The sequence below is a fragment of the Scyliorhinus torazame genome, chromosome 7 (assembly GCF_047496885.1).
Source record: "Scyliorhinus torazame isolate Kashiwa2021f chromosome 7, sScyTor2.1, whole genome shotgun sequence".
In the NCBI taxonomy this organism is placed as follows: Eukaryota; Metazoa; Chordata; class Chondrichthyes; order Carcharhiniformes; family Scyliorhinidae; genus Scyliorhinus; species Scyliorhinus torazame.
Window position 1 is genome coordinate 305,425,553 of NC_092713.1, and position 21,694 is coordinate 305,447,246.

A 21,694-nucleotide genomic window follows, 5' to 3' on the forward strand; every position below is an offset into this window, starting at 1 on the left:
ATTAACAAGAAAATGAACAATGTACATGAAATTATATACATGGTGCAAAAGCCATCTTCCTCCCTTACAGGTCCCACCTTTACTAACCCCCTACTCTAAACTAAGCTAACCCCCTACTCTAAACTAAGCTAACCCCCAAACCCCCCCCCCCCCCCTTTCTGCTGACGGTTAGAAGTCGACGAACGGTTGCCATCTCCGGACGAACCCAACCATTGACCCTCTCAGGGCTAACTTGATTTTCTCCAGACAGAGAAAGCTAGCCATGTCAGTTAGCCAGGTCTCCGACTTCGGGGGCTTTGAGTCCCTCCAAGCTAATAATACCCGTCTCCGGGCTACCAGGGAGACAAAGGCCAGAACGTCTGCCTCTTTCTCCTACTGGATTCCTGGGTCTTCCGACACCCTGAAAATCGCCACCTCTGGACTCGGGGCCACCCTTGTTTTTAACACCTAGGACATGACATCTGCAAACCCCTGCCAGAATCCCCTAGGCTTTGGGCATGCCCAGAACAGATGGACATGGTTCGCTGGCCCACCCACACACCTTGCGCACCTATCTTCTACCCCAAAGAACCTGCTCATCTGGGCCACTGTCATGTGGGCCCGGTGAACGATATTAAATTGTATCAGGCTGAGCCTGGCACATGTTGTGAACGCATTGACTCTACTCAATGTGTCCGCCAAGAGACCATCTTCTATCTCTCCTCCTAACTCCTCTTCCCACTTGCGTTTCAACTCCTCGGTCTGCGTATTCTCGAACCCCATGAGTTCCTTGTAAATGTCAGAAACCCTCCCTTCTCCCACCCACACTCTGGAAACTACCCTGTCCTGTATCCCCCTTGGTGGTAGGAGCGGGAAGGTTGAGACCTGCCAGCGTAGGAAGTCCCGCACCTGCAGATACCTAAACTCATTTCCCCTCGCCAATCCAAATTTCTCCTCCAGCTCCCTCAGGCCAGAAAAGCTCCCCTCCATAAACATATCCCCCATTCTCTCAATCCCTGCTTTCTGCCATCTCCGGAACCCTCCATCCAGCCTTCCCGGGTCAAACCGGTGATTATTACAGATTGGAGACCACACCGAAGCTCCCTCTGCTCCCACATGCCTCCTCCATTGCCCCCTAACCCTCAGGGCCGCCAACAGCACGGGGCTGGTGGAGTACCATGCCGGTGGGAACGGCAGAGGCGCTGTTACCAACTCCCCCAAACTGGTGCCCTTGCATGAAGCCGCCTCCACACGTTCCCATACCGACTCTCCCCCCACCACCCACTTCCTGATCATGGCTATATTCGCCGCCCAATAATAATTACTGAAGTTTGGCAGCGCCAGCCTGCCCTCTCCCCTGCTCCGCTCAAGCATCCCCTTTTTTACTCTCGGGGTCTTACCCGCCCATACAAAGCCAGTGATCACCTTATTGACCCGTTTAAAGAAGGACCGTGGAATAAAGATGGGGCGACACTGAAACACAAACCGGAATCTCGGGAGAACCGTCATTTTCACTGTCTGCACCCTCCCAGCCAGTGACAACGAAAGCGCGTCCCACCTTCGAAAATCGTCCTTCGTTTGGTCTACTAACCGGGCCAAATTTAACTTGTGTAGCCGTTCCCATTCCCGTGCCACCTGGATGCCTAGGTATGAAAGCTTCCCCCGACCACCCTAAACGGCAGCTCTCCCAATCGCCCCTCCTGTCCCTTCGCCTGGACCGCAAACATCTCACTTTTCCCCATATTTAGTTTTTATCCCGAAAACCGTCCAAATTCCCCCGAATCCTCATAATTTCTTCCATCCCCTCTAGTGGGATAGCTTTACTGTTAACAGTGACAACAGGAGATACCTTAACTTACTTCCTAAACCTGCCACTATATTTCAATTAATCAAATCAATATAAATTAAATACCACTCATGAATAAAGTTATCACCCAGGGTTTTACTTGATTTTCTCTGTGCAGAATCTTTGGAGAGAGAACCTTTCAGGGTCAAACAAAACTCCACTTTTCGGATGAGAGTTTGAGGTCCAACTGAGTCTTCAGACAGACCTGGCTCGTCCCATTAACTACATAATCTGTACCCAAAGCGTAAAGCGTTATTTTGCCTCTTTTTACAAGATGCCCCTTGACTTGTTTAGCCAGGACCAAACACAATACCACTCTCAAATTGTCTACAGCCCTAACTATCTGTAAACAAGTGACTGGTTCTGAAGATCTCTTAGCGGAACACTTCACCTGCAAATCAATGATACCTTACTTTTACAACACCTTAATCACCACTTTAGCAGTCACACTGTCTGACTGCATCTTCAGCCAGGTTTTGATAACATTGCTGCAAAAAAATATATAAAATATGACAATTTTGTACATTATCACAATCCAGCAGCTTCCTGATAATTTTCACTGCTGGATTTTTATTTTCCAGATTTAAAAAAAAAATGTCATTGTCAAGCTAACATGGTAGGATTTGAGTTTGTGTCCTTTAGTCCAGTAACAGGACCACATAACATCGCACAAGGTCGAACTCCTGCTCACTAAAGCTCTCCAAGTTTTGATTGTGCTCTTAAAAGGTAAAATCAAGGGAGGGTGTTTTCTTCCCAGGGGTGAATAGGGCATGTGTAGGGAGAGGCGCAGTGACTTCTGATGGATAATTCCCTTTCCTGTTTTACAGCAAATCTCCCAGCTGCTCTCCTTGCTGCACCAAGGACAATTCCAAGCCAAGCCAAACTTCCGAGGAAATAAATATTTGAGGAACTACAGGTACGTTTTTCACACAGCACAGAAGGCCGAGGAGATTTGATGAGAGACACTTAAAGCTTTAGCTACAGTAAATGAAACAAACAGTTTCCAATGCACAAAGAGTCGATAATTTAAAGCGATTGACAAGAGAACCAGAGGAGGTGAACAAATCTCTCCTTGACTACTCCTGTTCAATGTGCTCCTTACAGGCTGGTGGTTATTGACTCAGAAGTAGCCTTCAAAGAGGAGTTGGAAGATTGCAGGGATATGGGGAAAGAGTGAGGTAGTGGGAGTAACTGGTTTGCCCTCTGAAAGTGCAGACTCAATGGGATTAATGGCTGCATCCTTCTGTGATTCTATGAACGGTGGTGCGGAGCTGGAAGATTCCTTTACAGTCAGAACTAAAGGCACTTGCAAGCGATTGTGTTAATCGTTGGTCAGTGGGGCGCACTCGCGCCTCCCAAGTCAGAAGGTTGTGGGTTCAGGTCCCACTCCTGACACTCTCAAGGCCATAGAATGATAGAAGAATTCTAGAATCCGTGCAGAAGGAGGCCTTTTGGCCCAGCGTGTCTGCACTAGCACCCCCCCCAAGAAAGAGCACACTACCTAGGCCCTCTCCCTATCATCATAACTCCACCTAACCGTTGAACACTTAAGTGGCAATTTAGCATGTCCAACCCATCTAACCTGCATTTCTTTTGGACTGTAGGAGGAAATCGGAGCACCGTAGGAAACCCACGCAGACACGGGGAGAGCGTGCAAACTCCACACAGTCACCCAAGGCCGGAATTGAACCCGGGTCCCTGGCGCTGTGAGGCAGCAGTGTTAACTACTGTGCTGCCCATGATCCAATCTCGTACTTTGAGTGCAATGCTGAGGGAGTGCTGCTGTGTTTTTGGGCGAGACGTTAGACTGAGGAGGACCTGTTTGCCCCTTTGGAGGGGTTTGATCCCACAGCCCCTACTTTGAATATCATTCATAGAATTATAGAATTTACAGTGCAGAAGGAGGCCTTTCGGCCCATCGAGTCTGCACCAGCTCTTGGAAAGAGCACCCTACCAAAGCCCAACCTCCACCCTATTCTCGTAACCCAGTAACCCCACCCAACCCTAAGGGCAATTTTGGACACTAAGGACAATTTATCATGGCCAATCCACCTAACCTGCACATCTGTGAGAGAAAACCGGAGCACCCGGAGGAAACCCACGCGCACACTGGGAGAACGTGCAGATTCCACACAGACAGTGACCCAAGGCGGGAATCGAACCTGGGTCCCTGGAGCTGTGAAGCAATTGTGCTATCCACAATGCTACCGTGCTGCCCATGGGGAGTGGGCAGCACATTAGTGGAGTGTTCTGCCCAGTTTCCCGGCCTGATAATTATCCCTCAATCCACCTTGCCAAAACAAATCCTGCCATTATCATATTGGTGTCTGTGGAATCTTGTTGCATACAAATTGGCTGCTATGATTCCCCACATTACAACAGTGACGACCCTCGAAAAAGTACCTCATTGACTGTGAAGCACTCGAGCTGTCCTGAAATTGATTTTTTAAAATCAATTTGTGGGATGTTGCCACTGGCTAGGCCAGCATTAGTTGCCCATCCCTAATTGCCCCTTGAGAAGGTGGTGGTGAGCAGCCTTCTTGAGCCGCTGCAGTCCATGTGGCGTAGGTACATCCACAGTGCTGTTAGGGAGGGAGTTCCAGGATTTTGACCCAGCGACAATGAAGGAATGATGAGATATTTCCAAGTCAGGATGGTGATTGGCTTGGAGGGGAACCTCCAGGTGGTGATGTGACAGACGTTATAGGAATGCAAGCTTTTCTTTCTTAAATAATGCTAAGCTGCTCGGGTTTAATGTTCTTAAACTTTAAAATAAGCTTTGGGGGATATTTCTGGGGGATCGGTAGCGCCCAGGTAGGGCTCAGACAGGGAGAGTTCCCTCCAGTACCTGCTGTGGAGGTACTCAGCAGAATTCCTGGGCACCCCACTTTCCCATCCTCCCCAGATAGCCGCTTTCCATGGATGCAGGGACGGAGCAGAAGATCGTTCCCCCTCCATCGCCCCTCCGCAAACATCCAAACTGAGTTCCGGCCCATATTCCTGGCTCCCGGGCAGTGATATCACTGGTCCACCAATGGAACGAGGGACTTGCTTTTCTATAGCACCGCAGGATGCCCCCGAACACTTCATAGCCAATGGAGTAGTTTTGAAGTGTAGTTGCTGTTGCAGTGTCGGAAAGCATGACTGCCAAGATGAGCATAGCCAGACCCCACAGGGCAGCAATGAGATGAGTGACCGGATAAGCTCGGGGACACTGGGGAGGGCTCCCAGCTCTTTGAAATAGTGGCTGTGGGTATCGGGTCACATCTGAAAGTCACCTCCGATAGTGCAGCACTCCATCAGTACCGCTTGACATTTCACTGAGGCTGCACACAATTAGCAGAGGGAACCGATCCTGTACGCATTTTATACAGTCAGAGTTTTACAGCACCGAAAGAGGCCTTTCGGCCCATTGAGTCTGTGCTGACCCCCAGGCACCTAACTATTTTAATTCCATTTTCCAGCCTTGGGTCCGAAGCCTTGCATGCCATGACATTTCAAGTATTCATCGAAATACTTCTTAAAAGTTGAGTGTTCCTGCCTCTACTGCCCTTTCAGGCAATGAGCTCCAGTTTGCCACCCTCTGGGTCAAAATGCTTTTCCTCCCAGCTCCTGCAAATCTCCTGCCCATTAGCATAAATCTATGTCCCATGATTATCGACCCTTCCACTAAGGGGAAAAGTACCTTCCTGACACCCCCTCAGCCTTCACTCCAGCGAAAACAACCCCAGCCTATCCAGTCTCTCTTGATAGCTGAGGTGCTCCAGCCTGGTGAATCTCCTCTGCACCCTCTCCAGTGCAATCACTTCCTTCCGATAGTGTGGTGAGCAGAACTCTACACTGTTCTCCAGCTGGTGCCTAACCAGCATTTTGTACAGCTCCAGCATAACCTCCGCTCTGATATGAATGCCTCCGTTAATAAAGGCAAGAATCCCACCAGCCTTCTGAACCACCTTATCTACCTGTCCTGCAGTCTTCAGAGATGTGTGAACCTGCACGCCTAAAAGTAAAGGCCCCTCTGACCTACCGAGGGTAGCACTTCCGAGGGTCCGACTGTTCATTGTATATTCCCTTGCCTTGTTAGTCCTCCCAAACTACATTACCTCACACGTTTCAGGGTTAAATTCCATTTAACCAGCACGCCTCTATCATTCTGTAAGCTAAGGCCTTGCTCCTCACTAGTCACCACACTGCTTCTGTTAGTTATCTTAAATCTGTGTCCTCTAACCACAGGGAATAGTTTCTCATTAGTTTTATATGTACAATGTAATAATTTATTCTGCCCATGTTGTCTTTTTTTACACTGCTCTCTCTCTCTCTTCTGCCCCCCCCCCCCATTCTTGTGATGCACATATTTAGCTTTTCTCTCCATCAAATGGAAGGGTGGTAGTTTATTTTTGCCCTGTTGTCACAGAGCTGCAATGCAGGAGGCTGACAGGACGAGCCTGAAGGACAGTGGGCAGGGAGAGAGTGAGGAGGGAGACAGCGACTCGGACACTGGCACAAACACGCCCATCGACCACCTGCTCGAGGAGGGGCTGAGTGACCTGCTGTTCAGGGGCGGCTGGACAGCACCAACCGGTGAGAGGAGTCTTTGTGTTAGCCTGCTGCAGCTCTCTCTCCTGTCCTGGTGCGCGCTCTCTCTTTCTGCCCCGACTCTCTCTCCTGTCCTGGTGCGCGCTCTCCCTTTCTGCCCCGGCTCTCCTGTCCTGGTGCGTGCTCTCCCTTTCTGCCCTGGCTCCCTCTCCTGTCCTGGTGCCGCTCTCACTTTCTGCCCCGGCTCTCCTGTCCTGGTGCGCGCTCTCCCTTTCTGCCCCGGCTCTCCTGTCCTGGTGCGCGCTCTCCCTTTCTGCCCCGGCTCCCTCTCCTGTCCTGGTGCCGCTCTCACTTTCTGCCCCGGCTCTCCTGTCCTGGTGCGCGCTCTCACTTTCTGCTCCGATTCTCTCTCCTGTCCTGGTGCGCGCTCTCCCTTTCTGCTCCGATTCTTTCTCCTGTCCCGGTGCGCGCTCTCTCTTTCTGCCCCGATTCCCCCTCTTGTCCTGGTGCGCGCTCCCCCTTTCTGCCGCAGCTCTCTCTCCTGTCCTGGTGCGCGCTCTCCCTTTCTGCCCCGGCTCTCTCTCCTGTCCTGGTGCGCGCTCTCCCTTTCTGCTCCGATTCTCTCTCCTGTCCCAGTGCGCGCTCTCACTTTCTGCTCCGACTCTCTCTCCTGTCCTGGTGCGCGCTCTCCCTTTCCTCTCCGACTCTCTCTCCTGTCCTGGTGCGCGCTCTCTCTTTCTGCCCCGATTCCCCCTCTTGTCCTGGTGCGCGCTCCCCCTTTCTGCCGCAGCTCTCTCTCCTGTCCTGGTGCGCGCTCTCCCTTTCTGCCCCGGCTCTCTCTCCTGTCCTGGTGCGCGCTCTCCCTTTCTGCTCCGATTCTCTCTCCTGTCCCAGTGCGCGCTCTCACTTTCTGCTCCGACTCTCTCTCCTGTCCTGGTGCGCGCTCTCCCTTTCCTCTCCGACTCTCTCTCCTGTCCTGGTGCGCGCTCTCCCTTTCTGCCCGTGTGTGCGTGTGTGCGTGCGTGCGTGTGTTCGCTCATTAAGCCTGATGTGCACGACAGCAAACATATGCTTTGCAAAATATGTTTCTGGTTTCAGTCTATTGTTTTTATTGTTGAGGTTTAGATTGGTTGAGTTTTTATTTTGTGTTCTACGAGAGCGAACAATTTTCAGGATCCTGAATATTGTTCATTATTCTTCAGCCATCACCATTGTAAACAGTGCATTGGGATGCCTTGCGTGTGGGCGTGCTGTTGGAATTTGATCGATTTTACAACTTTGTTTGGACTTGGGGGAAATATCTTCAACATTTCTTGTTTTTATTATTTTGTTTTCGGAAATCTAGAACTTGGCGACAAAAGGCTTAAAAATTAGAACCAGACATTTTGGGGGTGCAATTGGGAAGCACAGAAAAGCTCAGCATTTTGGAACTCTGCTGACAAAAGTTGCTGCTTTTTGTTGCAATCTCTTGCATCTGCGCATTCTCTCCCCCTTCAGTTCTGATGAAGAGCCAAAAGGACTCGAAACGTTAACGCCCTTCCTCTCCTCACAGATGCTGCCAGACCTGCTGAGTTTTTTTCCAGCGTCCTCTGTTCTTGTTTCAGATTCCATCATCCGCAGTATTTTCCTTATTTTAGTGCACATTTGGATTATCTGGTTTAGGATTTGACACGGGAAGAGCCTTCAAGCTATGTACATGCCACCCAAGGGGCACACTGGTTATCACAAATAGGTCTCCCAAAAAACATATCATGCATTAAGCTGCCATGAGACTTGAATGGTATCCAGAGATGGACGAGGGACCAGTCGGCCTCCATGTCCTTGGAATCCCGTTGCCTGGGGCTGGTAGATGTTGAATTGTCCTCAAAACAGTTGGGAGTCGGTTGAATTTTTATGACACCCTTAATGGCACTTGACAACGTTCTTGAGAACTGATGAGGCCATGCAGTTCCTTGATACAGTTCCACCATTCCATGAGATCCTGACTGATCTGTGTACTGATTCCATCTACCCACCTTGCTTCTGTAATCTTTAGTACCCTTGTCCGACAAAAATCTATCAAGCACTGTATTGAAATTTTCTATTGTTCCTCGGACTGAATGTTGTTTTTTTTTTGGAGGAGGGGGTTCCAGATTCCCACTACCTTTTATGTGAGGGGAATGATACCTGGCACCACCCCTGAACGGTCTGGCTTTAATTTTAAGGGTTGATCCCCCTTATTCAAGTCACTTACCCGCCCCCCCACACAAGCGAAAATAGTTCCTCACTATGTAGCTGATTAACTCCTGTCATCTGCTTTAACATCCCCATTAGATCACCCCCTTCATCTTCTATAGTTAAGAGAAGACCAGCTGAGTCTGTTCAGGGGAGACTGTGGTGTAATGGTAATGTCACTGGACTAATAATCCAGAGATCCAAGCTAAGACTCCAGAGACGTGGTTGAAATCCCACCACGGTACCTGCCATTAAATCAATTAATAAAAATCTGGAATTTTAAAAAGTCAGGTCTCTACAATAGTGACCATTTTAATTTATTTTTTAAAATAATTTTTATTAAAGGTTTTCATAAAATATCAATAACAAAATGAGAAAGAAAAAAGAACCCAACAGGGTTAAGTACAAAACACAATCTAAAAAAGCAACCCCCAAATCCCTCCCCCTCCCCCCCCCCCCCCCCCCCCTGTACATAAATAATAAATTAACATTAACACCCTGACTTAACACAACAGGTGTATACACCCCCCTCAGACCCTCCAATTTAAATAACATAAACAAAAATAAAGTAACCCCCCCCCCCCGCGAGCTGCTGCTGCCATTGACCAATGTCTATCGTTCTGCCAGAAAGTCTAAGAACGGTTGCCACCGCCTAAAGAACCCTTGTACCGACCCTCAAGGCGAATTTCACCCTCTCCAATTTAATGAACCCTGCCATATCGCTGATCCAGGATTCCACGCTTGGGGGCCTTGCATCTTTCCACTGAAGGAGAATCCTTCGCCGGGCTACCAGGGACGCAAAGGCCAGAATTCCGGCCTCTTTCGCCTCCTGCACTCCCGGCTCATCTGCCACCCCAGATATTGCGAGCCCCCAGCCCGGTCTGACCCTGGATCCTACCACCCTCGACATCGTCCTTGCTACGCCCTTCCAAAATTCCTCCAGCGCTGGGCATGCCCAGAACATATGGGTGTGATTTGCTGGGCTCCCTGAGCACCTAACACACCTGTCCTCACCCCCAAAGAACCGGCTCATCCTTGTCCCGGTCATGTGTGCCCTGTGCAGCACCTTAAACTGTATGAGGCTGAGCCTCGCGCATGAAGAGGAAGAATTCACCCTCCCTAGGGCATCTGCCCACGTCCCATCTTCGATCTCCTCTCCCAACTCCACCTCCCAGTTACCTTTCAACTCCACCACCGAGGCCTCCTCCTCCTCCTGCATCACCTGGTAAGTTTCCGAGATCTTCCCCACTCCCACCCACCCCCCCCGAGAGCACCCTGTCCTATACGGTGTGTGGCAGTAGCAATAGTGACCATTTTCTATTGTCGATTAATCATAAAGACTAATCTGGATCACTAATGTACTTTAGGGAATGGAATCTTGTCTTAGTCTGGCCTACATGTGACTCCTGACCCACAGTAATGTGATTGACTCTTAACTGTGCTCTGAAATGACAGAACCAGTCTCCCAGTTCAAGGACAATTAGGATGGATAACAAATGCTGACCTTGCCAACGACAGCCAGACCCATGAAAGAACAATGGAAACAGAAAATCTGTATTGATAAATTTAGCCCCGGCAGTCTCATTGAATTTAGTTGCACACATCTCCAGGTTGAATTTGAACTCTGGACATCCAGATTGATGATTCACAACCAGAGTCCCAAGCTCATTGTGAACAATTGTCACTGACTGCCAGGAAATGATCAATATCACTCAAATGGGAAACTGGATGGATCATGTCGAAAATGGGGGAAAATATTAGTGATGTAGTAGCAGTCGATTCTCTGAGGGACGTTGGTTTTAGACTCTGTAGCGAGCTTTACTCGGTATCTAACCCCGTGCTGTACCTGTCCTGGGAGTGTTTGATGGGGACCGTGTAGAGGGAGCTTTACTCGCTATCTAACCCCGTGCTGTACCTGTCCTGGGAGTGTTTGATGGGGACAGTGTAGAGGGAGCTTTACTCTGTATCTAACCCCATGCTGTACCTGTCCTGGGAGTGTTTGATGGGGACAGTGTAGAGGGAGCTTTGCTCAGTATCTACCCCGTGCTGCATATGTCCTGGGAGTGTTTGATGGGGACAGTGTAGAGGGAGTTTTACTCTGTATCTAACCCCGTGCTGTACCTGCCCTGGGAGTGTTTGATGGGGACAGTGTAGAGGGAGCTTTACTCTGTATCTAACCCCGTGCTGTACCTGCCCTGGGAGTGTTTGATGGGGACAGTGTAGAGGGAGCTTTACTCTGTATCTAACCCCGTGCTGTACCTATCCTGGGAGTGTTTGATGGGGACAGTGTAGAGGGAGCTTTACTCTGTATCTAACCCCGTGCTGTACCTGTCCTGGGAGTGTTTGATGGGGACAGTGTAGAGGGAGCTTTACTCTGTATCTAACCCCGTGCTGTACCTGTCCTGGGAGTGTTTGATGGGGACAGTGTAGAGGGAGCTTTGCTCAGTATCTACCCCGTGCTGCATATGTCCTGGGAGTGTTTGATGGGGACAGTGTCGAGGGAGCTTTACTCTGTATCTAACCCCGTGCTGTACCTATCCTGGGAGTGTTTGATTGGGACAGTGTAGAGGGAGCTTTTCTCTGCATCTAACCCCATGCTGTACCTGCCCTGGGAGTGTTTGATGGGGACAGTGTAGAGGGAGCTTTTCTCTGTATCTAACCATGTGCTGTAAACAACCCTCTCGTTAGTTGACCAATGTGCAGCATTGCATTCTCCACCTCTTTCATCTCGAGTAGAGTATATTCCGATATATATCATGCAGTTGGAACAGGATTGTTCCTCACTCTTTTTTGTTTTATGTTGCTGTGTTTTAATGATAGGACTGAGGGCCAGCACGGGCGAGGAGCTGAGCCTGGAGGAGCTCTGTTGGATGTTGCCATCGCCATTGCAGTCTGATTACCAGGAGAACGTCTTCAAGCCCGAGGTGACCGAGAATTCTCCACCCGTCTGTGACGGCGAGAAGAATACGTTCTCGACCTTTGGCAAAGATTCGCTGGAGTTTTATCAGAGGACGGAGGAGCCGGCTGTCAAAGGGTCTCTCTTGACGGAGATGAGCGCCCTTTTCCAGCTCCTGCTGTCACAGAAAGCTGATGCCTATGCAGAGTCGAGCCCTGAGCTGCTCTTCAAACTCTCGGGACGGAGGAGCATCTCCAGCGACGGTGAGGAAGATGTGGGTGGTGCGTCTGCTGGAGGCAGATTTCCTGGGTGCAGTGGTCCTAACAATGGAGCCAGACATCTCCCTGTGGTGCATGAAACCACGGAGCAGAGAGAGGAGACAGAGCTGGACTTCCATCAACTGGTCTAATGGTGAGTGAGTGATTGTTAAGACAAATGAGCACTTTCAGTATCCAAAATCGCTGGCAATGTACATTTTCATTTCATTTCATTTCAATGCAGGCCCCCCCGGGTTAATTATGCACTTGATTATTTGCTTACCTTCATTTTAAAATTAAAAAGCAATTCTTGAGACATGGGTGTCACTGGCAAAGCTCAGTAAGAAGTCTTACAACACCAGGTTAAAGTCCAACAGGTTTGTTCCAAATCACTAGCTTTCGGAGCGCTGCTCCTTCCTCGGGTGAAGGAAGAGGTAGGTTCCAGAAACATGTATATAGACAAAGTCAAAGATGCAAGACAATGCTTAGAATGCGAGCATTTGCAGGTAATTAAGTCTTTACAGGTCCAGAGATGGGGTAACCCCAGGTTAAAGAGGTGTGAATTGTCTCAGGCCAGGACAGTTGGTAGGACTTTACTAGCCCAGGCCAGATGGTGGGGGATGAATGTAATGCAACACGAATCCCAGGTCCCGGTTGAGGCCGCACTCGTGTGTGCGGAACTTGGCTATAAGTTTCTGTTCGGCGATTTTGCGTTGTCGCGCGTCCTGAAGGCCGCCTTGGAGAACGCTTACCCGGAGATCAGAGGCTGAATGCCCTTGACGGCTGACTGGAAGGGAACATTCCTGCCTGGCGATTGCCACGGGATGTCCGTTCATCCATTGTCGCAGCAAAAGTGCCGAGCAGAAACTTGTAGCCAAGTTCCGCACACATGAGTATGGCCTCAACCAGGACCTTGCATTCATGTCACATTACATTCATCCCCCACCATCTGGCCTGGGCTTGCAAAATCCTACCAACTGTCCTGGCTTGAGACAATTCACACCTCTTTAACCTGGGGTTACCCCTATCTCTGGCTCTGTAAAGACTTAATTACCTGCAAATGCTCACATTCAAAGCATTGTCTTGCATACTTTGTTTATATATTGGCAGGCAGGTAAAGGGAACCAGCAGTCAGGAACTCAGGAGCCTCAGCCCATGATCCTGTCCAACAGGTATGAGGCACTTGCTCCCTGTGTGGATGGCGAACAGGGCTGCAGGAAGGATGAGTCAGCTGACCAAGGCACCATGGTTCAGCAGGCCATTCAAGGGGAGGGAGTAAATAGGCAAGTTGTAGTTGTAGGGGATTCTATTATCAGGGGGATAGATAGTATCCTTTGTGAGCAGGATAAAGAGTCCCGCATGGTATGTTGCCTGCTCGGTGCTAGGGCGCGGGACATCTCTGACCGGCTTGAAAGGATACTGGAGAGGGAGGGGGAGGATCCAGTTGTTGTTGTCCATGTCGGTACCAATAACATAGGCAAGTCTAGAAAAGAGGACCTGTTTAGAGATTATAAAGAGCTAGGATTCAAATTAAAAAAAAAAAAAAAAAAAAAAAAACAGGTCCTCAAGGGTCATAATCTCCGGATTACTGCCCGAGCCACGTGCAATTTGGCATAGGGAGGCAAGAATAAGGGAAGTTAACACGTGGCTGAAAGAGTGGTATGAGAAAGAGTGATTCCTTTTCATGGGACACAGGCATCAGTTTTGGGACAGGGGGGACCTATACCATTGGGATGGTCTCCACCTGAACCGAGCTGGGACCAGTGTTCTGGCGAAAAGAGTAAATAGGGTGGTCAATAGGACTTTAGACTAGAGATTGGGGGGGAAGGGAAAGTCAGGGAACCAAGAGGTGAAGTAATCAGTGGGAAGCGTAGCTGCTTAGGAATACAAAAAAGCACGAAAAGACAGAACTCAGGAGAGGTTACGATAGTCCCCATCCCACAAAATATGACAGTGTATGGAAAGGCTCAGTAAACCAAGGTCCACCACACTAAGAAAACAAAAAGGGACGGTCAATAGAGAATTAAAGGTGCTATATTTAAATGTGCGCAGTGTACGGAACAAGGTAGATGAGCTTGTGGCCCAGATTGTGACTGGCAGGTATGATGTGGTAGGCATCACAGAGACGTGGTTGCAGGGGGTTCAGGACTGGCATTTAAACATCCAGGGATTCACAACCTATCGAAAAGACAGAGAGGTGGGCAGAGGGGGTGGGGTTGCCTTGTTAATTAGGAATGAAATTAAATCAATAGCACTAAACGACATAGGGTCAGATGATGTGGAGTCTGTGTGGGTAGAGTTGAGGAACCACAAAGGCAAAAAAAACATACTGGGAGTTATGTACAGGCCTCCCAACAGTGGTCAGGACCAGGGGCACAGAATGCACCACACAATAGAAAGTGCATGTCAGAAAGGCAAGGTCACAGTGATCATGGGGGACTTCAATATGCAGGTGGACTGGGTAAATAATGCTGCCAGTGGACCCAAGGAAAGGGAATTCATTGAATGTTTACAGGAGGGCTTTTTGGAACAGCTTGTGATGGAACAGGCCATTCTGGACTTAGTGTTATGTAATGAGCCAGACTTGATTAAAGATCTTAAAGTAAGGGAACACTTAGGAGGCAGTGATCATAATATAGTAGAATTCAATCTCCAATTTGAAATAAAGAAGATAGAATCAGATGTAAAGGTGTTACAGTTAAATAAAGGTAACTACAGGGGCATGAGGGAGGAACTGACGGAAATCGACTGGGAGCAGAGCCTAGTGGGAAAGACAGTAGAACAGCAATGGCAGGAGTTTCTGGGAGTAATTGAGGACTCAGTACAGAGGTTCATCCCAAAGAAAAGAAAGGTTATCAGAGGGGGGATTAGGCAGCCATGGCTAACAAAGGAAGTCAGGGAATGCATCAAAGCAAAAGAGAAAGCCTATAATGTGGCAAAGAGTAGGGGGAAGTCAAAAGATTGGGAAGGCTACAAAAACAAAACGAGGATAACAAAGAGAGAAATAAGGAAAGAGAGGATCAAATCTGAAGGTAGGCTAGCCAGTAACATTAGGAATGATAGTAAAAGTTTCTTTAAATACATTAAAAACAAACTGGAGGCAAAAGTAGACATTGGGCCGCTCCAAAATGACGCTGGTAATCTAGTGATGGGAGACCAGGAAATAGCTGAGGAACTAAATAAGTACTTTGCGTCAGTCTTCACAGTGGAAGACATGAGTAATATCCCAACAATTCAGGAGAGTCAGGGGGCAGAGTTGAATATGGTAGCCATCACCAAGGAGAAAGTGCTAGAGAAACTAAGAGGTCTAAAAATTGATAAATCTCCGGGCCCAGATGGGCTACATCCTAGAGTTCTAAAGGAGATAGCTGAAGAAATAGTGGAGGCGTTAATTATGATCTTTCAAAAGTCACTGGAGTCAATGAAAGTCCCAGAGGATTGGAAAATCGCTGTTGTAACCCCCCTGTTCAAGAAGGGAACAAGGAAAAAGATGGAAAATTATAGGCCAATTAGCCTAACCTCGGTTGTTGGCAAGATTCTAGAATCCATTGTTAAGGATGAGATTTCTAAATTCTTGGAAGTGCAGGGTCGGATTAGGACAAGTCAGCATGGATTTAGTAAGGGGAGGTCGTGCCTGACAAACCTGTTAGAGTTCTTTGAAGAGATAACAAATAGGTTAGACCAAGGAGAGCCAATGGATGTTATTTATCTTGACTTCCAAAAGGCCTTTGATAAGGTGCCTCACGGGAGACTGCTGAGTAAAATAAGGGCCCATGGTATTCGAGGCAAGGTACTAACATGGTATTCAAGGCAAGGTACTAACATGGATTGACGATTGGCTGTCAGGTAGAAGGCAGAGAGTTGGGATAAAAGGTTCTTTTTCGGAATGGCAACCGGTGACGAGTGGTGTCCCGCAGGGTTCAGTGTTGGGGCCACAGCTGTTCTCTTTATATATTAACGATCTAGATGACGGGACTGGGGGCATTCTGGCTAAGTTTGCCGATGATACAAAGATAGGTGGAGGGGCAGGTAGTATGGAGGAGGTGGGGAGGCTGCAGAAAGATTTAGACAGTTTAGGAGAGTGGTCCAAGAAATGGCTGATGAAATTCAACGTGGGCAAGTGCGAGGTCTTGCACTTTGGAGAAAAGAAGAGAGGCATGGTCTATTTTCTAAACGATGACAAAATTCATAATGCTGAAGTGCAAAGGGACTTGGGAGTCCTAGTCCAGGATTCTCTAAAGGTAAACTTGCAGGTTGAGTCCGTAATTAAGAAAGCAAATGCAATGTTGTCATTTATCTCAAGAGGCTTGGAATATAAAAGCAGGGATGTACTTCTGAAGTTTTATGAAGCATTAGTTAGGCCCCATTTAGAACACTGTGAGCAATTTTGGGCCCCACACCTCAGGAAGGACATACTGGTACACGAGCGGGTCCAGCGGAGATTCACACGGATGATCCCAGGAATGGTAGGCCTAACATACGATGAACGTCTGAGGATCCTGGGATTATATTCATTGGAGTTTAGGAGGTTGAGGGGAGATCTAATAGAAACTTACAAGATAATGAATGGCTTAGATCAGGTGGACGTAGGGAAGTTGTTTTCATTAGCAGGGGAGACTAGGACCCGGGGGCACAGCCTTCGAATAAAAGGGAGTCACTTTAGAACAGAGATGAGGAGAAATTTCTTCAGCCAGAGTGGTGGGTCTGTGGAATTCATTGCCACAGAGGGCGGTGGAGGCCGGGACGTTGAGTGTCTTTGAGACAGAAGTTGATAAATTCCTGATTTCTCGAGGAATTAAGGGCTATAGAGAGAGAGCGGATAAATGGAGTTGAAATCAGCCATGATTGAATGGTGGAGTGGACTCGATGGGCCGAATGGCCTTACTTCCGCTCCTGTGTCTTATGGTCTTATATATATTTCTGGAACCTACCTCTTCATTCACCTGAGGAAGGAGCAGTGCTCTGAAAGCTAGTGATTTGAAACAAACCTGCTGGACTTTAACCTGGTGTTGTAAGACTTCTTACTGTGCTCACCCCAGTCCAACACCGGCATCTCCACATCACTGGCAAGGCTGACATTTATTGTCCATCCCTTGTTGCCTGCTAATGGCAGATTTCCTTTTCCCAAGGAACATTAGTCAACTGGTTGGGTTTTTGATGACCATCCGGCAACCTTTCATAGTGGTTTTTACTGAGACGATCTTTTTTATGTCCAGATTTTCTTTAAACCCCGTCAGTGACATTTGAATTTGTGTCCTCTCTTGGTTAGTAGCATGAGCACTACAGTACTATACTCACTGTTGGACACTTCCAATTTCTGAGCAAATCCTGGCAGATTGGGGGCTAGGAGACAAATGGGAGCCTGGAAAGGCAAGAAAAATATGTTAAATATCGAGAAAAGTTCACTTGAAATTCGGGGACTTTGGACTGTGTTCCAAAATCTCTTACCCACTGATAGGGGAAAAAGGCAGTTGATCTGTCCCATTACAATGTGTCATTGAGTTCCCCCTTGAAGTACAATTGATAGGAAATAACCCTTTGAAACATGGGTACAGTACAGACTACAGCTGTTTGGCCCAGCTTAGCTCCACTGGAGCTCTCGAATTAGACCCACTGCCTCTCCGTCCACCCTGCTCTTGCCGTAGACTTTTAAAAACACACCTTTTTATTGGCATTTCTCATATTTATAAACAATTGTATAATATATACATCGCATTTTTCTTACCCGCGTTAATTTATTTTATTGTACAGAGAGGTTTTTGTCTTTCATTTAATTGACCCTATGTACATTCGCAGTCCTCTGGATCGGTCTAAAGTCTCCCACCCCCCTTCCCTTCCCTCTTCCCCCTCTCCCCCTTTCCCTCCTCCCCTCCCCCCTTTCCCTCCTCCCCTCCCCCCTTTCCCTCCCCCCCTCCTCCCCTCCCCCCTTTCCCTCCCCCCTTTCCCTCCCCCCTTTCCCTCCCCCCCTCCTCCTTCCCCCCTCCTCCCTCCCCCCTTTCCCTCCCCCCCTTTCCCTCCCCCCCCCTCCCTTTCCCTCCCCCCCCCTCCCTTTCCCTCCCCCCCCTCCCTTTCCCTCCCCCCCCTCCCTTTCCCTCCCCCCCCTCCCTTTCCCTCCCCCCCTCCTCCCTTTCCCTCCCCCCCCTCCTCCCTTTCCCTCCCCCCCTCCTCCCTTTCCCTCCCCCCCTCCTCCCTTTCCCTCCCCCTCCCTCCCACCCACCTTTCCCTCCCCCTCCCACCCACCTTTCCCTCCCCCTCCCTCCCACCTTTCCCTCCCCCTCCCTCCCACCTTTCCCTCCCCCTCCCTCCCACCTTTCCCTCCCCCTCCCTCCCACCTTTCCCTCCCCCTCCCTCCCACCTTTCCCTTTCCCTCCCCCTCCCCTCCCTCCCCCTCCCCCTCCCCCTCCCCCTCCCCCTCCCCCTCCCCCTCCCTCTCCCTCTCCTCCTCCTCCTCCTCCTCCCTCTCCTCCTCCTCCTCCTCCCTTTCCCTCCCCCCCTCCTCCCCCTCCCCCCTCCTCCCTCCCCCCTCCTCCCTTTTCCCCCCTTTGGCTTCAGCTGTGTTTTGCTTTTATCATCCGGGAGAGGGGGTGTTACTCTCCCCTCCCTCCTTTGTGGGTTTCCCCATTCCTCCCCCCCCCCCCCCCCGGATTGCGCAGTCCTTTGCTTCCTCCTCTATCTTGGTTTTTTCTTAACTTTCTCCTCGTTGCTGGCCTCGAACAGGTTTTGGAACAGGCCAACAAACTGCCCCCAAGTATCCAGGAAGCCTCCCTCTGACCCTCGGATGGCGTATTAATCTTCTCCAGGTGGAGAAATTCCGAGAGGTCAGCGAGCCAGTCTGCAGCTGTGGGTGGTGCTGCCGATCGCCAGCCGGGCAGGATTCTCCGGCGTGCGATTAGGGAATCGAAAGCAAGGGCGTCGGCCCCCTTCCCCCATGTGTAGCTCTGGCTGCTCCGATACCCCGAAGATTCCCCAGTTTGTCCTCCCAGTTTTGTCTGGTCTCGTCCAGTGGTGTTCAAGCTCTGTCCAATAACTGTCCGTATATTTTCCCACATCGCGCCCCCCCCCCCCTTCTTGCTGCTTGTGCCTATCAGGTCCTCTACTAGTGTTTTCTGGGGCCCAGGGCACGCCACTACTGTCTCTTTGCGGAGGAAGTGTTTTATTTGGAGGTGTCTCATTTCCTGTCCTTTTCTTAGTTTCCACTTCCTGGTCAGTTCGTCCAGTGTCGCCAGTCTGTGCCCTACATAGAAGTCCCCGCCCGTCAGTGTGCTCCTGTCCCGGCTCCATCTTTTGAAGGTGGTATCTAGCATGGCTGGGAGGAATCTGTGATTGCTGGAGATGGGGGCCATTTTGGTTATCCCGAAGTGTTGTCTGAGCTGCGCCCATGTTCTCAGCATGGCCGCTACCACTGGGCTCGTTGTGTATCTTGTTGAGGAGGATGAGAGTGCTGCTGTGGCCAGGGCCCGGAGGGTCGTTCCTTTGCAGGAGGCCTCCATTTGTACCCAGTCCATTTGTACCCAGTCTGTGTCAGGCTCTTGTACCCATCCCCTCACTCTTTCTGCGGTTGCTGCCCAGTGGTAGTATTGTAGGTTTGGTAAAGCCTAGCCCCCTCTGATTTTCCTCCTTTCCAGTGTCGGTTTGGGAATTCTCGGGTTCTTGTCCCCCCCCCCCCCCCCCACACACAAACGCCATGATTAGACTGTCTACATTTTGGGGGGGAAAGCCTTGGTGATGAAGATCAGTATTGATCTAAACAGGAAGCGGAACCTTGGCAGTACGTTCATCTTGATCGTCTGCACTCTCCCTGCCAAGGTCCTTTCTTACTTCCTCCACCAGGCTGGTCAGGTTCCACTTGTGGATCTGTGGCCAGTCTCTGGCTATCTGGACCCCCAGGTAACGGAATCTGTCCTGGGCCGTTTTAAACGGTGGCCCCTCCAGCTCTGCCCCTCCCCCGTGCCATAGACTTTTTAATGATTGCTGAGTCGGTCTGTTTGTACAGAATAGCTTGTTACTGGCACCCATTCCAGGTGTTTCCTCTGGCTCATTCAGGGTGTGGCTGCTTTATCGCTCTGTTCTCAGAACGGATGTGTGTTTGACTGAGGTATTCTCATGGACAAACTAGAGTGACACACTTTCAGCCTCCTGGAACTTTCCAAAGAGATTCTTTTCCACAAAAAATGATCAGATTTACTCTCGGGCCTGTTGAAAACATTTTCAAACGTGGCACAAGGCCAGAGACTGTCAACTATCTTCTGTTTTGCATTTTACCTCCTGTCCAATGGCCTCTACAGCATTTCTGCTCCCACTCCAGAGGCCTGGATCCTGTGATCCGGGCCGATATTCCCAGTGCAGTGCGAGTGCTGCACTTTTGGAAGTGCCATTATTCAGCCAAGTTCATTTGGGTCAGCTCTCTTGGGTGAATATAATGGTGACTGTGGCATCTTTTTCGAAGGCCGGGGGTGTTCTCCCTGGTCAATTAGTTCTACCTGACCTGCTACTCAACATCTTAAAACTGGGCGTTATCACATTGCTGCGTAAATTGACGGCTGTGCTTTTCACTTTACAGCAGTAATACTTTAAAATACTCATTGGCTGTAAAGCATTTTTAAACACCACGGCCATGAAAGGTGCGATATAAATACAAATGCTTATCCCTCTTGCTGCTGGTGGGAGCTTGCTGAGTCCCTATTGGCTGCAGAATTTCAAATGTTACAACAGTGGCTGCATGCGATTGGCTGTAAAGTATTTTGGCACATCCTGAGGTCATGAAGGAGGTTTTAGAAAGGCCTCATGCTTTTGAGAGGGAAGCTGGGCAACTACACGAGGGAGAATAAAAGGATATGTTGATGATATAAAGTGTGGAGGGAGGAGGTTCACTGATGTGAGTTGTGCTGTAAATCCTAAGTCCATCCTTATTGTTGGATTTGTAGATTGTGGGGTGAAGAGTTCATTAACCTGGCCTCTCCAGTTTGTATATTATTGACATATTTACTTTTTCTTGTAGGTCTCTTCAGCTGTCCATTGTGAAGAGTTGGGTGAATCTGGAGGAGGTTGGTATCAAATGTCACGCCCATTCCTGCTTGGTTTCTTAAGGAAGTTGGATGCAAAGCTGAAGAGACCCAATGGGTCTAGACATTTGAGTTCATGACCTTGCTGCTTGAAGTGCCTCTGTGTGTGTGTGTGCATGTGCGTGTGCGTGTTACAGTCCTCCCTGAACCAATGGATCACAACAGCAAAGACTTCCAGCAGAAGCCCTGCCCCGTGTGCCTCATCGGCCCAGGACTGGACCCTGTGGGGGGGGGGGGTCAATATTTTTATGTGCGTTCATTGAAAGGATTATTTTGTAAATATTTCCCCATCTTTTACAGATATCTTACTGAAAGGAAGTTCTGTGGTGAATGTTTTGACCTTGCCCTATACCTGTTATATTTTTCTATTCTATTTAATGATTTATTCCTGACTCAGTGCACGGGATTTATATATTTGTATATTTTCTGTCATCTTCCTTTATTACTCAAACTGCCTAATGTATATTTTGCCTTTTACAATAAAATGTGAGGAAAATTGGAGTAGTTAAAACAGTGACGTGGTTTTTTGAGGGATATTTAAACTGCAGCTGTCACTTGCTCCCCCCCCCCCGCCAGTACCTTTGTCCACGTGACCAATCTTTTCATGTCAGTATTGGCAGACTACTCCAGTCAAGGGAGATGGGACAAGTGTAGGGAAATACTGGGAGGAAAGGTAATGGGATCCAGTAGAAAACCAGCTGGAGACGGGAAATATAATAGTCGGCACTGATTTCAAAAGGGATGCTGCTGGACCAGGTTTATTGAGCTCTTCGAAGTAATATCAGAAAGGGTAGATAGGGTCAGACATGAACTTTGGCCTTTGAAGCTAAGGCTAGATTTGTGACTGAGGTCAGGCATATGGAGTCAGGACAGGCGCCCGAATGGACAGCAAAGTGGCTACAAA

At 49.2% G+C, this 21,694-nt stretch overlaps 1 protein-coding gene across 1 annotated transcript in view; it reads left to right on the top strand.

The window, feature by feature from the left end:
* The window catches only part of LOC140427148 (protocadherin-18-like), a 43,530-nt gene extending 22,229 nt beyond the window's left edge, over positions 1-21,301 (top strand). Inside the window, exons 3-6 of the mRNA XM_072512695.1 lie at positions 2,653-2,741; positions 6,240-6,406; positions 11,396-11,882; positions 20,727-21,301. Of these exons, the coding sequence (XP_072368796.1) occupies positions 2,653-2,741; positions 6,240-6,406; positions 11,396-11,880 (741 nt within the window). The 3' untranslated portion in view covers positions 11,881-11,882; positions 20,727-21,301. The remainder of the gene's footprint in view (positions 1-2,652; positions 2,742-6,239; positions 6,407-11,395; positions 11,883-20,726) is intronic.
* The last annotated feature ends 393 nt before the right edge of the window (positions 21,302-21,694 follow it).